Consider the following 18602-nt stretch of genomic DNA (forward strand, 5'->3'; position numbering starts at 1 on the left):
CTATATTCTATTGTGAATAAAATATAAGTTTATGAGATTTGTAAATTATTCCATTCCTCTTTTACTCACAACTTGTAGTGTCCCAACTTTTTTGGAATCGGGTTTGTATATACATGTATGCATATGTATGTATGTATGTGTCTGTGTGTGTGGGTGTGTGTGTGTGTGGGTGTGTATGTGTGTATGTATGTATGTATGTATGTATATATATATATATATATATATATATATATATATATATATATATATATATATATATACACACACACACACAAACATGTATACCAGTATTGATACCAGAGGCAAGTAATTTCAGAGCTTACATTCAAACTATTTTGAATTTTACAATAAACTGTTACCACTCTCTTCTATCAGACAGTGAATATTGATTTTTATATAATACAGGCTACCATATTAAGTATCAGACATAATCAAAACTACATATTGATATTGCTTAAAATGTTATATTTACAGTTTTCCTTTGAGAATAACACAAAGCTAACATACATTCTGCAAAAAAAAAAGGTTTTATCAAGTATAATTAAGTAATTTAGAAAAAATAAAGTCAAAATATCTATGATATATGAATCAATATTTTGACCGATATATTGGAAACTAAATTGGAAACTGTTATCGCTAGTTTTTTGTTGTTGTTGTTATTATTATTATAAATCTGCATTTAATTTTTCCCAAATTCAAACAAGATACACACTCTATAAAAGACACAAAAAATATAATTATATAAAATAAAAAGAAAATTAGGAAAACAGGTGTCAAAACAAGAAAATAAAACTTACAAGAGAAATTTGGTTTAAATTTATTAACAGAAATTAACATTTATTTATAACATGGGAATGAGACCTCTCATAAACACATGGCACAATCAAATTATATACATTCCATCAGGAGAACAGTGCAGACACATATAGGAGGAGGAGAGAATACGGTGACCGACGACCTAAAAACAACCCCTGATCAGGCTTCCACTGACCAAATGAGAAAAAACTAAATGTGCTGCTCAAAGTTAAAATGCTCTTAAAGAAACACTGCTGTTTTCAAACAAAAAGGCAAAGCTACAGTTCATAATACTACCTATTTAACACAAAATCGATCAGGAGTCTGTCAGGAGTCGTCTACCACAGTGCTAGGATAAGCGGCCTTTCCCCTGTAATAAAACGTGAACACAATGTTTAACAAAGATGTGTAGTTTCTCCCATCTTCCTGATTCTATTCACAACAAAGATAAAATCTCTATCTTGCTTTTCACCAACTTTATAGTGCTTTAAAGCTAATTGCACATAATGATATACACTTGTTTCTCTTCATTTAGTTGTATTTGTGTCTATGCACATATCAATAAGTCAGGTTGAATGGAAGACATCTTCCATTCAGTTTTCATTTAAACTTCTTTTTGTCAGCTTATTTTCAAGACTTCCTACACTATGTGTGTGTGTGTGTGTGTGTTTGTGTGCATGTGCATGTTTGTGAGATGGAGTTTAACCAGGGGTTAAGAGTTCAATGGCCTGTCAGGTAATCCTGCGTGGAGTCAGAAGCAAAGGAGTCTGCATCCTCATTGTCTGAGTCGTCGCTGCTGTCATCTGCGGCCGGCTCTCCGCTCAAAGCAATTCGTGCATAGTCATCCGTGTCAATGGACTTGCAGAAGTGAATGGCGTATTTTAGTTTCTCCTCCAAGACTAGCTTACAGGAGTAGCGAGGCAGCTTGAGCAGGAAGAAGCAGGTGTAGGACTCTGGGAGGAAGTGGTCCGGGGGGTTGTATTTGTCCAGCACCTGGTCAAACAGGAAAAATACACTAATAATGAGCACTAATATTTATTTGTACATATCATTTATCTAACATTCATATACATGTACACAAACACACACACACATACACACACACAAACTTGTTTGTGCCATGGAATAAAAAAAAGATAACTGCACCTTTTCATCTTTTATTTCTCAAAACTTTAATATATAAATATGAAATTGCAAAAATATAAACTCCCAAATCTGAGGGGGGAAAAAGAATGGTGACAAACTCGACTTTTCTTAGAATTTTGAGTTTACATCTCATAATTCTAAAAGTTTTCCTTTGAATTCTGAGTTCCATCCATCCATCCATCATCTTCCGCTTATCCAGGGCCGGGTCGCGGGGGCAACAGTCTAAGCAGAGACGCCCAGACTTCCCTCTCCCTAGCCACTTCTTCCAGCTCTTCCGGGGGGACCCCGAGGCGTTCCCAGGCCAGCCGGGAGACATAGTCCCTCCAGCGTGTCCTAGGTCTTCCCCGGGGCCTCCCCCCAGTGAGACGTGCCTGGAACACCTCCCTGGGAAGGCGTCCAGGAGGCATCCGAAATAGATGCCCGAGCCACCTTAGCTGGCTCCTCTCGATGTGGAGGAGCAACGACTCTTCTCTGAGCTCCTCCCGAGTGACCGAGCTTCTCACCCTATCTCTAAGGGAGTGCCCAGCCACCCGACGGAGAAAGCTCATTTCGACCGCCTGTATCCGGGATCTTGTCCTTTCGGTCATGACCCACAGCTCATGACCATAGGTGAGAGTAGGAACGTAGATTGACCGGTAAATCGAGAGCTTTGCCTTACAGCTCAGCTCCTTCTTCACCACAACAGACCGGTACAGCGACCGCATTACTGCAGAAGCTGCACCGATCCGGCTGTCAATCTCACGTTCCATCCTTCCCTCACTTGTGAACAAGACCCCAAGATACCTGAACTCCTCGACTTGAGGCAGGAATTCTCCACCAACCTGAAGTGGGCAATCCACCCTTTTCTGACTGAGAACCATGGCCTCGGACTTGGAGGTGCTGATTCTCATCCCAGCTGCTTCACACTCGGCTGCAAACCGTCCCAGTGCACGCTGAAGTTCCTGGTCTGAGGAGGCAACACGACAACATCATCCGCAAAAAGCAGCGACGAAATCGTATGGTCCCCAAGCCGGACACTCTCCGGCCCTTGGCTGCGCCTAGAAATTCTGTCCATAAAAATTATGAACAGAACCGGTGACAAAGGGCAGCCCTGCCGGAGTCCAACATGCACCGGGAACAGGTCTGACTTACTGCCGGCAATTCGAACCAAGCTCTTGCTCTGGTCGTACAGGGACCGAACAGCCCTAAGCAGGGGGCCGCCGACCCCATACTCCCAGAGCACCCTCCACAGGATGTCACAAGGAACACGGTCGAATGCCTTCTCCAAATCCACAAAACACATGTGGACTGGTTGGGCAAACTCCCACGAACCCTCCAGCACCCTGGAAAGGGTATAGAGCTGGTCCAGTGTTCCACGACCGGGACGAAAACCACACTGTTCCTCCTGAATCCGAGGTTCCACTATCGGCCGAATTCTCCTCTCCAGTACCCTGGCATACACTTTCCCGGGGAGGCTGAGAAGTGTGATCCCCCTATAGTTGGAACACACTCTCCGGTCCCCCTTCTTGAAAAGAGGGACCACCACCCCGGTCTGCCAATCCAGAGGTACTGTCCCCAACCGCCTTGCGATGTTGCAGAGGCGTGTCAGCCAAGACAGCCCCACAACATCCAGAGACTTGAGGTACTCAGGGCGGATCTCATCCACCCCCGGTGCCTTGCCACCAAGGAGCTTTTTAACTACCTTGATGACTTCAGCCCGGGTGATGGACGAGTCCCCAGCCACTGCTTCCTCAACGGAACACACGTCGGTGGGATTGAGGAGATCCTCGAAGTATTCCTTCCACCGCCCGACGATATCCCCAGTTGAGGTCAACAGGTGCCCATCTCCACTGTAAACATTGTTGGTAGGGCACTGCTTCCCCCTCCTGAGGCGTCGAACAGTTTGCCAGAATCTCTTCGAGGCCAACCAATAGTCTTTCTCCATGGCCTCACCGAACTCCTCCCAGGCCCGATTTTTTTTCCTCCACGACTACCCGGGCTGCAGTCCGCTTGGCCTGTCGGTACCTGTCAGCTGCCTCCGGAGTCCCACAAGCCATCCAGGCCTTACTTCCGGTGTCCACCACCGGGTTCGGGGATTGCCGCCTCGACAGGCACCGGAGACCAGGGGGGGCCAGGGGGTCAGGGGGGCCGTTACTCCCAATCACGCCCCTCCAGGTGTCACTGTCACTGCCCACGTGAGCGTTGAAGTCCCCCAGTAGAACGACGGAGTCTCCAGTCGGAAGCACTTTCCAGCACCCCTCCCAGAGACTCCAAGAGGGCCGGGTAGTCCGCACTGCCGTTCGGCCCGTAGGCACAACGACAGTGAGAGACCTATCCCTGACTCAAAGGCGCAGGGAAGCGACCCTCTCGTTCACCGGGGTGAACTCCAACACATGGCGGCTGAGCTGGGGGGCTATAAGCAAACCCACTCCAGCCCTCCGCCTCTCACCATGGGCAACTCCAGAGTGGTAGAGAGTCCAGCCTCTCTCAAGAAGTGTGGTTCCAGAGCCCAAGTTGTGCGTGGAGGTGAGCCCGACTATCTCTAGTCGGTACCTCTCGACCTCCCGCACAAGCTCAGGCCCCGCCAGAGAGGTGACATTCCACGTCCCCAAAGCCAGATTCCGTGTCCAGAGATCGGGTCGTCGGGGGTCTCGCCTTCGACTGTCGCCCGATCCAATATGCACCGGCCCCTTACGCTCCCTCCTGCAGGTGGTGAGCCCACAGGAGGGAGGCCCCACGTCTCTCCTTTGGGCTGAGCACGGCCGGACCCCATGGGGGAAGGCCCGGCTAACAGGCGCTAGCAAACGAGCCCCAACCCCGGGCCTGGCTCCATGGTGGGGCCCCGGCTGCGCCATGCCGGGCGACGTCTCGGTCCTTGATGTGTATGTTAACATAAGGGGTTTGTGAACTGTTCTTAGTCTGGCCCGTCACCAAGGACCTGTTTGCCTTGGGAGACCCTACCAGGAGCATATAGCCCCAGACAACATAGCTCCCAGGATCATTCGGGTACTCAAACCTCTCCTACACGATAAGGTGACAGTTCAAGGAGAGGTTCTGAGTTCACATCTTGCAATTAAATTTTTCTTTAAAAAATAATAAAAAGATAATAGTGATCTCACACAATACTGATCTTTTTTCTCCAGATTTTATTTCTTGTAATTCGGAGTTTATATTTTGCAATTCTAACAATTATGAGAAAAACTCAGAATTATGATATAAATGCAGAATTGCTCAAAAAACAAGTATAATTATGCAATTAAAAAAAAAAAAAAAAATTATTAAACTTTTGTATAAAAAAAATCTAAATCAAATTTAAAATGCATGCTGTTCATTTGAACTTCCATGTTTTACAGTTTCTGCAAAAAAATATTTCATTTCTGATAACTATGAAATGTTGATCAAATTAGCATATAAGAATGGTTTCTGAGGGATCATGTGACACTGAAGACACAAATAACATTTTAAACTATTTAAAAAAAAAGTTTTTTAAATTCATATAATAATTCCCAACATTACTGCTTTTTCCTATATTTTTGATCAAATAAATGTAGCCTTGGTGAGAATAGTAGTGTATATATATGTATATATGCAGTTAAGTAGATATTAATTTTTGGGGAACGGTCCCTTTAAGTGACACTTTTCAGAGCCACAAGTTACCTGCACCACAAAGTCTCGTCCACGGAAGTCTGCGATGGTCCTGGGGAGGCGCGTTCGACCCCAGACGAACCTGAGGAAGAGCGAGCGTTCTGTGTTGGAGAAAGACTCCATCACCTCCCAGAACCACTGGATGAGTGGAGCAGTTGGTTCCACCCCCTTATAGGTGGCCACTGATTTGAGCAGGTGCAGAGGGATGTCCGGACTGCCACACACCTAAACAACACAACCAAGTGATGTGGAGTCAAATAAGAATTCAAATAAGAATGACATTTGCTCAGTCTGCGTTTATGACACACTCACCATGGTCTCCAGCTCATAGCCAGTAAAGAGAGAGAGCAGAGGCACTGGTACCACACGTGCCATACCTTCCCTTACTGCAGACACCTGCTCATCGAACTCATGCAGCCTGGACAAACAAAACGACAACATATCCATTTGATTCACTTTTTATTTCAGAAAATTGGTTGGTAAAAATTTTTCAGCATATATTCACACCTGTAATTTATTGCTAGCCGCACATATTCGCTGCGGTTCTCCAGACTGATGTGGGAATGTTTGGAGCTGAGCTGAACTTCCTGTCCACAGGCACTGGGCACAGTGAAGGGCAGAGGCATAGCTTCAAACTCCTCTGCAGACGCCTCATTATCTCTGATATACATCAGACCTGGAATAAAGTCCTTGTCCACCTAACAAACACAAAAAAACGGGGGCCAAATGGGTGCTTTTCAACTTTATAACCACAAAAAAAAAAAAGTGCAAGTTTCCCCACAATTTTAAGCAGCAAGACTTTTTCAGCATTGATAATACTAAGAAATGTTCCTTGAGCACCACATCATATTAGAATGATTTCTGGACTATCATGTGACATAGAAGACTGGAGTAATGGCTTCTAAAAATCAAGCTTTGCATTCACAGGAATAAATTACATTTTAAAGTATTGTTATTTAAAATTTTAGTAGCATTTACCAGTATGTCTGATTTACTGATACTGATTTTCTTTTGGATAAAATAAACAGCATTGATGAGCATACAAGACTTAATTCAAAAGCAAATAAATAAAAAAATAAAAAATAAGTAAGTATGTATCACTAGTATTCTAAATGACTTGAGCATATTTAAATAAAAGTTTGCCACTTTCAGATTCAGGTACCAGCAAATCTTCAAATTGCAGTTGGATGATCGGAGAGATCTAGCAGGAGTATATTTTGCGGAGGAGATGGTCTCCATGACCTACAGTAGATTCATTCAACAAAAATGACTGAAGATTGTCTAAACCTGTGCAAATGACTATAAGAACGGAATGAGAAGAACGTGTGGGTGGTTTTTGAGTGCATCATGGTCAGAGTCTCACTGTTGTCTTGTGCTCGGTAATCTTTCTCTTTAACCTTTCTAATATCTCCAGGCAAAAGCAACAAACAACAGCTGCTCTGTGAGCAAGAGACGTCCTGCGCCGAGAAATGCCATCACTGCAGACGTCTCAGCAACACATGATCTCAGCGTGAATGCAGGAGACGCATACACTCACATTCATTTTTACACATCACACGTGCATGTGCGTGCGCACAACCACACACTTCACTGTGCATCTCAAACAGCACATCTCAGAGATCTTTAAAGGAAAAAAATGATATCTGAAAATGATATCTGATAACTGCTGAGAAATGTCTTAATGTAGCATAAACATACCACACAGATTTAGAGAAAGCTGGTTATAGTACATATGCATTAGAGGTGGTAGGTTTATGGCTGTCATGTAGGTCAGCTGACCACCATTAAAGACAAATGTACAGAATGCATGTACTCTCATTTCTTTTGCATAAATTCAAAAGGGCTTGCCATAAGCTCCAACTACAGACAGATTTACCATGTCATGTAATCAATGTAATAATGGGGGTATTCCAGAAAGCAGGGATAACTCTTGGCTGATTAATCTAAACCTTATTACTCATGGTTATTGGTTGCAAAATGTGGCTGGAAGTTTGTTCTGTCACTAAAAATATAAATTAAAAAAGAAAGACTGATCAGTCTTTTCTTTTAGTTCAAGCAATCATTCCTTTTAAATGGCTTCTGTTTTAGCAGTTTTGTTTTCTAGTTTCGTTTTGATTTGTCTTATACATTTTTGTATTGGTTTGATTTTTTGTTTCGTTTTGGTTTAAGCATTTTTGCTTTGTTTTGATTTTTGTTTTGTTTCGATTGTGGTTTTGTCTTAGATTTATTGTTTTGTTTTGATTTATGTTGCTTTTGGTTTTGTGAGTCAATCAAATCAAATCCAATCAAATCAACTAAATGAAAAAAAAAAAATAATAACCAGAGGCATACACACATAAACACATACACCCACAGACAAAATAAATAAAAAATACATAAAATCAAGACAAATAGTTCTAAACACAGAAAATTAAATAAAGTTGAAATAAAATGATTGAAAAAAACATTTGTTTTAAAGTTAGATGTGTCACATATGAATTTTAATTATTATATAACTATACTGTAACAATTTATATTTTTGCAATGAAAGTTAAGCCCAGGTACAGTATGTAGTACCATGTGTCACCATAAGTAATTCTTTCTGAAATACCCCCGAAGTATTAATTTAGAAAACAGCAAAACAAACATGTTTTCATTTATAATTGAATATTTTCTTTTACATTGAGGTTTTAGTTTTTAAAAGTTTTAGTTTGTGATAAGAATTCAGGATTCACACACACGGTCCTACCTCACTGAGATCAGCAATGGTCAGGTTCATGCCTGCCAGCTGTTTCCACACAGGTTCTGCCAGGTAGAGACTTAGAGGACTTCCTGTCCGGATTGCTATGCCCAGGAGCACTCCTATACACAATTACAAGAAGAGAGCATGGCAGATCAACAGGTCAAATGGAGGGAAGTACTACAGCTGTACGATTTTAGACTGCTTCATCAAGCCTTGAAAGCATTTTCAGTGTGGAAAACACAAGCAAAAAGTACCTAGGAAGCGGAACATGCTGATGTGCAGAGGGGACTTGGCAGCTGGGTTGAGCAGGAAGCAATCTCTATTCGCTCCCGACTCGTCTCGGCCGTTAGGAGTGACGATGAGGAGAGGAGTGAGACCGTTCTGTAGTTCCTCACACATTTCTGCGATAGATTCACTGTATCCACCACCACAGTCATCAACTGACTCGCCTAAAAACACACACAGAGGGCAAAAAAAAAACAGGTTAAGATACCATCCAATGGCATTTTCTCTTGTTTTTACCATCTTTCATCCCTCTCTAAATACAAACTCACCCACAAACTTGACCTTCCAGACCCGGTGTGGTAGCAGCAGACTGTCAGGGCTGAAAGAGCTCATCTTAGCACACATCTGCCCAAATACTGACTTGGTGCCATCTGGCCCTGCCAGTCCTCCTTTACTGCGGGAACGCTTGACCTGTCGAGAGAATGAGTGTAAGTTATTACAGGCTTCTCCATATACAGCATTTCTGCTCCGATGTATAAACTCCATTGTTATGCTTTCTGGCTGTGAGACTTGCCAGATCAGTGCCAGGCTCCAGGGGCCCTATTAGAGGGCCACTGGTCCATGAATAAACATATTTGGGGGTAAATCTCATGAAGAACCTTATTTTGAGCAGATCCAAAAAAAAATAAAAAAAATCACACATTTATATATGATGTTTAATGACCAAATCTCTTTAAATATTAACACCCTCCAAATTCGAACAAAAATAAAACTGATAATAATAATCATATGGTGTACATTGCGTGTCCGTGCTGACAGAGAGGAGCAGGAAATGCAACAATAATTACGACGATTAGGGAAAGGAGACAATTTTATGGAGGCTGCGCTAGCTATTTTTGCCCATTAAAAGTAACTGTTCATTCTGGATTCTGTTTACCACCCTAACAAACTCTCAAACCAAATTGGAAATGCAAGCAAAAATAACATTGTTGAATAAATAACATGCATTTTAGTCATTATTTTACAAAATTGAAACAAATACATGGGTTAAAATTGCAACAGAAAATAACTGTCTGACTGTTTCTGATTAGAGCAAATAAATTGTATTTTTTCTTTGAAACATAATAGTAATAATAATAATAACAAAACAATGAGTTGCTATTGAATATACTGAAATAAAAACCTGTTTTCCAACATATTTCAAATATGAAAAAAATAAATACACATTTATGCAAAACATTTCATTTTGACTCTGACTATGAGATTTACTTGAGGCCAAATTAGGTTAGAATTGATTGTAAATCTCAAACTACATGTGCAGTTTAAACAAGTATACCTGTATCCTGTTTAGCTCCACCACTGGCCCATGCTGCCTGTCTCTAACCATAGTGGCTTGAACAACTTTACGGAATGCTGCCTCCTAGAGATATTGAAAACAAATATAATTCAAACTTGTTATTTATTTTAAAAAAAATAAATAAATAAAAAATCATGCAAGTACTATCCACAAAAATACTCTTACTTTGCCCTGCGAAATAAGGATTCCACGCAGTGTATCAAAACCAACGGAGACGCCGTGTCCAGTTTCACCTAGTCTTCCTTCTAAGTCAAACATTGGGATACAGGGGCAGAAGAGCTCAGAGATGTGGTGCAGGAGCAGTAATCGGTTCCTCAGGCCTATGATAGCGATCTCCTGTAGGTGGTTGTACTCCATAGGAACCTAAAGACAAATATTGAATTACTTAAACATGACATTACATACAAAGTTCTTTGAGATTTTTTGGAAGTCCTGCGTGATTCAGATATATTTGGTGATACAGTACCTGAGCAGGCAGTTTTCCAGCATTGGTAGGTTTACTAGTGGACCAGGCAAGTGTGTGTGCTGAGCCACAAGCCACACGGTTTATCTTCTTGCCCTGCAGTGCCGCCACCAGCCTGGGCCTCTGAATAGCATTGGTGGTCCCGTCACCAAGCTGACCCTCATCATTGTCACCCCATGTGTACACTTCGCCTGTGAGTTTAAATTTGTGTCTTTACCAAAAACTCCAAATAGGTATAGACTATGCCAGACAAAAGAAAACCTGATATTTTTCCATATAAACATGCCACATGATGACCTACCATCCTCTGTGCAGCATACACAGTGAAGAGAACCAGTTGCTATGGCTATGACCTTCTTGCCTTGCAAACCCTGGACCTGCCTGGGTCTGCGAACATGATCATCCGAGCCATGTCCCAGTCTGTGATAGTCGCCTTTCCCCCTAAAACAATCACAAACATAAAATCATGTCTTCTCACTAAATAAAACATCAGTTTATATACCACTGCATTGTGGGAATGATTACCATGTGTAAACTGCTCCAGACTTGGTAAGAGCCACAGAGAACTGCGAGCCACATTCCACTTTCACAACACCCAATCCAGTTAATGAGTCAATCTAAGCAGAGAATGAGATATGAAGATTCACACAGGAGAGTGAAAGACTTTGACTCTTAAGTAACTACACCAGCAGTCCTACCTTCATAGGCCCTTTACATCCATCACTTCCTCCTCTGCCCAGTTTGCCGTAGTCTCCATCCCCCCATGACCACACCATGTCATCATCAGTCAGACACAGGGTCTGGGCATCCCCACTGCCACATGCAACGTCTATCACCGGGTGACCCTGCAGTGCCTCCACCTATAAACACGCACAGGCAATTCACAGAATATACAGTGTTAGAGAGTAGAGATGCAACAAACTAAACCAAACTTACCAGCCATTTAAAACTACCACTGACTAATTTCAGAAAATCAGTTTGTTGGTTAGTTTACAGTTATTTATTATAATACTAATATATATATATATATATATATATATATATATATATATATATATATATATATATATATATATATATTCAATGAATTTCCATAAATGTTCAGTTGCTTAATAAAAATATTTCTGTCATGACAACTCTCTGAGTGATTTGCATGGTAAATATACATGGCAATGTTTATGTATTTGCCCTTAGCGGAATAGAGCAAGTACAGAGACTTCCACATCACATCCCCAACATGCTGCTGTTAGCATGCAAGGAGTATTACTGTTGCATATATAACATGAATAACCCCCATAGCATACATGATCACCCTGTAGCAGATCTGTACAGGTGGAGCTGGGGAAGGTGGAGGGTTTCTGAAGTGCATTGCTACTGCAAACACTGCCAAATATTTGAATGTTGAGCAGCGAGCTCATTGGCTACCGATACAGGAGAGAACCAATCAGCTGTGCCATGTGATAATTATGTCATTATGTCATACTGAGTTTGATCTATTTGACTCCGCCATCTAGAGTTTCATGACAGAACTTTGTATACATATTTTTTAATTAGAGATTGTACTTTCACTCTACAATGATGAATCAGAAATTGTTGTGTAACATAAAATATATATATAAAATCATATATGATATAGTTATTATATTACAAAAGTCAACAGTAACAATATTTAGTAATGCACATTTCATTAAACAATGTCACGTATCATGGTTTCGTTTTAGAAAAATATTTCCATAAAGTAAATTTGTGTTATTTTCTTTTTGCAATCATTTTGTTTTGTGCCCGATAAATATGCATAACATGTAATGAACGCACCAGTTTTGGTTTAAGCTGGTCCTCACTGTCTCCATGACCAAGGCGACCATAACGACCTTTGCCCCACGTGTAGAGCTCTCCACTGGCTGTAATGCAGGCGCTATGGGCTCCACCAGCCGCAATGTCCACCACTTCCACCCCTCTGAGAGACTCGATCACACGTGGGCGATCACATGGGCTAGGAAAAGACAGCACTACCAGTCACACATACTGTACCTCTTAGTATAAGCTGCTAAACCAAATCAGTGATAGTCTGGCGCACATATAGGAGTGGGTAATGACTTCGCTTTTTTAAGGATCTACATGAAGTTCTGTGGTACTATCTAGTCATGGGAACAGGCGGTAATATGATGATATTCTGACTAGAGCCCGACCTATATATCGTTTTGTCGATATTATCAGCTGATATAAGCCTGTCGCAGATATATCATATAAGCAAATATGCTGCCATATAACACAGATGAAATGCTTCAAAATTGTGTATTTTCTTAGCTTGTCCAGCAGAGCGCGTTCCATTGTTTGCTACTGGCGACTCAGGTAATTGTAGAGATGAGTAGAGTAGAGCTCAAACTTTACACATTACAATGATTCTAAATTTTGCATGATGATATGATGAATGGATGGTTCATTTTTAACAGCAGAATCAGTGACGTTAGAGCTGATCCATGAACCACTGTTCGCATTTGTGGCACATATGGCTCCACGGTCACTGGAGCTGATCGCGGGAATCAAGTCAATGCTTGTGGTTATACTGGCCATGTCAGGACCCAGATCTCATGCTTATCACACCGGTCACATCACATTTCCTAACTGGGTGTCTACACCAGACACAAGCAGTGTGGTGCGGAATGGGATGGCAAAAAACAATAGAACCATTATAATCAATGATGCTGTCTACACTTGATGTGACGCAGCACAACAAATCCCAACAGTAAACTGATGTCTTGTTCCATTTTTTAAGTATCTGACACAAAGTACAAATTATTTTCAATGGTTTCTTTGTCAAATCCAGTGTAGACATGTTGTGTCAGCACAGTCAGTAACATAGCAGACTGAAAAGTTAGTATCTTTCTGCGCTCAAATAGTTGGCAGTGTGGTGGTGGCTTAAGTCTTTAAAATGGTGATTTAACGCCACGTTGTCACTTGGTTGGTGAGACTCAATGCTATAAAGTAAATCAACAATATCCCCGTCTTTCACTTTCACAATGAGCATGTCACACTTGTTTGCTATATTAGTAGGGCCCTGTTTTTTCTGCGATGTGTTAAACGCAGACGGAATAGTGGAATCCATTCATAAAAGCGTAATTTACTGTATAATGCGGAACTTCATGGAATTGGTCTAATTTCTGATGAATAAATAAAAACCGGTCTGTAAACTTAAATCAAATCTGCAAAAAAACTATTTAAAATACAAATATATCTATGTTTTTTTTTACTCCCTAATATCTGTATCGGCCCCAAAAACTTATATCGGTCTGGCTCTAATTCCTATGTATCCCATAGTACAGTATTCAGAATTTACATGGTACTCTAAGACAATAAAGAATATCATAGTATCATGTCCAAAATTTTCTTTTCTGTTTAAACATTTGTCTTCACTGTGACAATGGGAAACTGTTAAATACTGAAAGTTAAAGGTCACTACATGAGATGAACCAAAGATGCTCATGTGAAAGCACAATAGTAACCACAGTATGGGGCTGACCTTCTGTTTCCATGTCCCAGTTTTCCATCTTCAGCCTCTCCCCAGGAGTACAGTTCTCCTTCAGAGGAGAGAGCCAAACAGTGCTTCCCGCCAGAGTTCACAGCCACCTTCCGGATGAAAACATGCTGGATCGACTCCAGCAGGGTCGGAGTGGAGACGGACTCTGTGCCTCCGATTCCCAGTCGACCACCGGCACCATATCCTGTAGCATACAGCTGAAGACAAAGTCAAAGTCAAGTCACTAAGGACATTATTCGGCTGACATAAGATATTAGAACAACTGCTGAATATACAGCATAGGTCTGTACTAAATTTTAAAAAAAATTATCAGCTGGGCATTGAAAACAAAAAGTACAAATGAGATGTGTACTGAAGATTTTAAAAGGAACCTTTACTGGCTTTGAATTTGAAACATTTTTAACATTTGAAAAGCCTTACTTTCCCATCAGCGGTTACGGCAAACAGGGTCTGCTCTCCACCGATCAGTTGAACAGGTCGCAGTGTGGCAAGAGCTTCTGTTGGTGTGGGAACCTTGACTTTTGCTCCTTCAATACCACCCAGCTGACCCCTGTGATTGTGCCCCCAGCCGTAGATGGTCCCACTGCCGCCCGCTGAGAGAGTCCAATCATCTGGTCTTCTAGTGAACGGAAAACAACAAAATTGTGAAATTAAGCAAAAAACTGTTATAATAGAATTCCATCCATTTAAAATATTACATAAAGAGCACCGAGTAATTTTTGGTTGTTTCACAAGCTAAACAACACTGGTCTCAGATTTGTTTAGTTGATTTACCTGTTCATCCACTGAACTAACTGCTCATCTTGCTCCTTCTTAAACAGGTCATGGCTCTCATGGAGTGTGTTCATGTTCTCATGATCTGCCATGAGCTCACGGATTTTCTTAGCCACCTAGTGGAAAAAATGTAAAACAAATTCACAGAACATAAATACAACAGCTCTCCGTTAAGTAAGAGATTCTTTAATTTCCAACCAATATTAGAAAACCCTACCTCATCCAGGAAAGGGCGGGGCAAAGGAGTCCTCTTGTCCAGAGCCACTAACACTCTAGATGCTGTACAATAGCGGCGGAACCAAGCCCATTTGTGTGTCTCAGCACAGCATGGAAGAGTGTCCAACTCCAGATCACATGCAAGTGCCACCAACACCTACAAAAGACAAGAAAAATATATTTTTGGAAAACTCATGTGGCATCTCTTACTATGCCCATCTGTTAGGAAGACAAACATACCTTGAAGAAAGGACTGTGGAGCAGCTGCTTGCCACCTCTGACTGTGGGTTCCTCATACTCATACTGTCTCTGTAAAGCCTCGGGAAGTCCTTTCACCAGAGCGGCTAGTGCACTTCCTGTAAAACTCTACACAACATTCAACACGAGTTATGTTAAGTATATAATAAATAAATGAATACATTACTTAATTACAAAGAACATTGTTTAACCATAGAGCGAGCCTCTCCTTCACTGTCTCCTAAGAGGCGGTTGATGTTTATGGATTGGCCATATTCAGTGGTTAAGAGCTTGCGTAGCCTCTGCAGTGCCCACATACGATGACCAGCCGCTGAACAAGCACACAAGAGACATAGTAAAATTCTAATTCTAAAACCTTCAATTTGTGATTTCAAGATTAAATCTGAGATTTTTCCAAAGGTCTTCTCTTACCTAAGGCACTGAGCTGGGCACAAGCAGCAAGTGAAGCTGCCAACCTTGGCACAATGCTGCGGTTTGAAGCAAAGTTGAGGCGAAAGTCTAGCAGACATGTTACTAGATCCATCGAAGGGCAGGACAGAATGCAACGGTCTGACAGGAGGTCTTTAGGACCTGCAGGTAATTCAATAAAAAGGTCAAGCTCTTCAGAATATCATGTTACATATGAAGTGATTTCATATTAAACTGCTGTACCAGCAGCAGGCATGATGGGATAGACAGTGAAGCGCCAGCCCCAGCCGTTAACAGAGCCATCACTGGTGAACTTCCATTTCAACTCATCTCCTTGAATCCTCAATTCACTGGACCAATCAGACCACTCACGACCTAAAGGGGTGGAAACAAGAAAGGTCATGTGGCCAATGTTCAAACCACTTTTTGAATAGTATTAAAAAGAAAAAAGGAAAAAGAATGTGACCTGATCGAACAGACACAATCCTATTGGCTCCGTCCATGATGGTAAGAGGGTCATGTCTTCTTTCTGTTGAACACTGGCGATCAAACTCCACCCTCAACCCTTCAGCACCTAAAATAACCACACGCAAGATCAAATTTTAATATCTTTAAATCTGCTATTCATCAAAAAAAAGCATCATGGTTTCTACAAAAATATGAGGCAGCACAACTGTTTTCAGCATTGATACAATTAGATATGTTTCTAGAAATGAAGCTGAAGGAGATGAAGGATTATATGACGATGAAGACTAGAGTAATGGCAGCAAAAAATTCAACATACCATTTCAGGAATAAAGTACAAGAAAAAAAATATATATATTATTTGTAAATTGTAATATAACTTTACAATATAACTGCATTTTTTTATCAAATAAATCCAGCACAGGATCATTTCCATCAACGATAAAATACTAGATGTTTATAGATCCTCAAGAAAATATTAGTGGCTTGTGCAATACTTTGTCTACAGCAACTGTGCCCAAGTTTAATACTTAGGTTTAGGAATTTGTTCAAATAAAAATAATAATGCTTTGGCAAGCACCAGCAATGAGGTTGTTATGGCTGCTGAGATGCTGAATAAACAGAAAAACACAAGGTGACCTGGTATTTTCACTGTTCCGCTAGTGGAAGTGTCATCAGTGTACGGGTGACTGCTCTCCACCACCACAGGCTGCGATGACAGCCGTCCGCTTTGAGAGTCAGTGGCTACATCCTCTAACTCAGTCACACACAACTCCAGCAGCATATCTGCCACCTGTGGGCCAACAAACACATTTAGATATGAGTACATGCATTTCAAAGATGAAATGATACCATTTTAGTTATAAAAACATGCAGTGAGATAGAAAAGAGGTTGGTTTTTACCTGTGGGAAGGCTGTACCCATGCCAGACAGCACAGCAGACAGCACTTCCTTTCCTTTATCGCCTGAGCGCAGAGACACAGCCAGTTTTAACAGGTCTACCAACACCCGCGTGTCATCGGGAATCAGCAGACTGGTGAACTCATCCAGGTATTGTGGCTCTAGGCCCACTGCTTTACTCTGGCTCTCAGAGTCCTGTTCCAATAAATCAAACCAGATGATAAACAAAACAAGAAACACACACATCTATAATTACATTATAGTACATTATAGCAGTTTATTTTTATTGTTTTAATTAAAACAGAAATGTAAAAAGCCGATACAACCCAAAAAATTTTTTTTTTTAATAAATGTTAAAAATGATTAAAAGTAAAACAACAACAAATAAAAAAAATCAATCAATCAATCAATCAATAAATAAATGTTTAACTTTATTAAAACATGGTATAAAAGCATTTGTGACTGACCACTTTGGTTTTGGTCATGGTCTCAGCAATGATGCTGGCAGCACCAGGGTCATCTGTGACTGGGATGAAGGGCCGTGATGAAGCAGAGGCAGTGGAAGGGGTCACTGCTGAAGAAGGGGTAATGGCCTCCTCAGATGTCGTCACCTAGACCACAAAATAACATACAATTCCATATGACAGAACAAGCTTGTAAATGTAGCAGTGTCTTGGACATTTGAATGATTGTGTTGTAAAAGAAAGAAAAAAAAAGATAGGTGACTGGTGCAGAATAAAGACTACTGAAAATAAATAAATACTAAAAAAAAGTACAGCAAATGTGAAGACAGTCATGCATAGGCAGCACTCCTCACCTCTCCTCGTTTGCTGTCCATCCAGGGGTGTGGACTGACCCTCTCCTCTGTTTCTGAGGGCAGGGCTGGACCCTCAGCCTCACAGGGGCTGGATGCTGATGAACAATCTGAAGGGGGCACTGGAGAGCTGGAGGGACACTCCAGAGGCATCATAGAGGCAGGCATCAATGCTCCCACCACTGCATCCCTGTGTGACATGAGAGTAATTAAGTGATTCCAGAGCTTTTATTTTATTTTCTGAAGCAGAAAACAATCAATCTGGAATGCAGAGTCATTCTAATACCTTAAATATACTGTATGCATTAAGGTCATACCTGGCATACATAATCTGCAGGGCAGAGAGCACATGGGACAGGGCTTGCTGTTTGGCAAGATAACCATCTAGAGAGAGTAGAATCTTTGCCAGAGATGGCCTGTTGGCCTTCACACTGCTCACGCCATTCAGCTTATTACTTAATAAAGATGGGTCACTGTCTGATGGTACACCTATAAAGAAACACCCACAAAACTTTCACTTTAAGCAAGAGGTACACAACAACGGAAAAGAAATGGAGATTGGGTGGAAATTACCAAGGTAAGAGGCTCCCAGAGAGTCTCTAGCAGTCTGGAAGAGAACAGGCTCGTGGACGGAGGGTGTAGTGACATCTACGGTGGTCCAGGCCACACTGTGAGAGGAGCCGCAGGCCACACGGGTAATTTTCTGCCCCTCTAGACCCTGCACCAGCGTAGGCTTCCTGTTGACTGTGGTTGTGCCGTTCCCCTGCTGCCCATGGTCATTATCCCCCCACGCGTACACCTACACAAACAACACTTCATCTTACACCAGCACTAAAGTGAATAAATTGTCAACAAAAGGTGAGTTTTGTTTACCATGCACCATGAGCAGTTTAATGT

At 41.5% G+C, this 18602-nt stretch overlaps 1 protein-coding gene across 5 annotated transcripts in view; it reads right to left on the reverse strand.

Moving 5' to 3' along the window:
• Positions 1-805: 805 nt before the first annotated feature.
• LOC132161077 (E3 ubiquitin-protein ligase HERC2-like) overlaps positions 806-18602 on the reverse strand; it is a 65126-nt gene continuing 47329 nt past the window's right edge. For all 5 annotated transcript variants that reach the window (XM_059570881.1, XM_059570882.1, XM_059570880.1 and 2 more), the window contains 29 exons: positions 18279-18504; positions 18023-18194; positions 17709-17895; positions 17359-17502; positions 16895-17086; positions 16631-16784; positions 15993-16100; positions 15770-15901; positions 15530-15688; positions 15310-15428; positions 15101-15226; positions 14862-15017; positions 14645-14760; positions 14291-14489; positions 13853-14067; positions 12148-12325; positions 11031-11192; positions 10858-10949; positions 10634-10773; positions 10336-10523; positions 10035-10232; positions 9849-9932; positions 8842-8983; positions 8542-8736; positions 8294-8406; positions 6073-6263; positions 5878-5983; positions 5578-5790; positions 806-1788 (listed from right to left, as the gene is read on the reverse strand). In XM_059570881.1, the coding sequence (XP_059426864.1) occupies positions 1516-1788; positions 5578-5790; positions 5878-5983; positions 6073-6263; positions 8294-8406; positions 8542-8736; positions 8842-8983; positions 9849-9932; positions 10035-10232; positions 10336-10523; positions 10634-10773; positions 10858-10949; positions 11031-11192; positions 12148-12325; positions 13853-14067; positions 14291-14489; positions 14645-14760; positions 14862-15017; positions 15101-15226; positions 15310-15428; positions 15530-15688; positions 15770-15901; positions 15993-16100; positions 16631-16784; positions 16895-17086; positions 17359-17502; positions 17709-17895; positions 18023-18194; positions 18279-18504 (4680 nt within the window). In that variant the 3' untranslated portion in view covers positions 806-1515. The remainder of the gene's footprint in view (positions 1789-5577; positions 5791-5877; positions 5984-6072; positions 6264-8293; positions 8407-8541; positions 8737-8841; positions 8984-9848; positions 9933-10034; positions 10233-10335; positions 10524-10633; positions 10774-10857; positions 10950-11030; positions 11193-12147; positions 12326-13852; positions 14068-14290; positions 14490-14644; positions 14761-14861; positions 15018-15100; positions 15227-15309; positions 15429-15529; positions 15689-15769; positions 15902-15992; positions 16101-16630; positions 16785-16894; positions 17087-17358; positions 17503-17708; positions 17896-18022; positions 18195-18278; positions 18505-18602) is intronic.

This window comes from Carassius carassius, chromosome 17 (genome assembly GCF_963082965.1).
Source record: "Carassius carassius chromosome 17, fCarCar2.1, whole genome shotgun sequence".
Taxonomy (NCBI): Eukaryota; Metazoa; Chordata; class Actinopteri; order Cypriniformes; family Cyprinidae; genus Carassius; species Carassius carassius.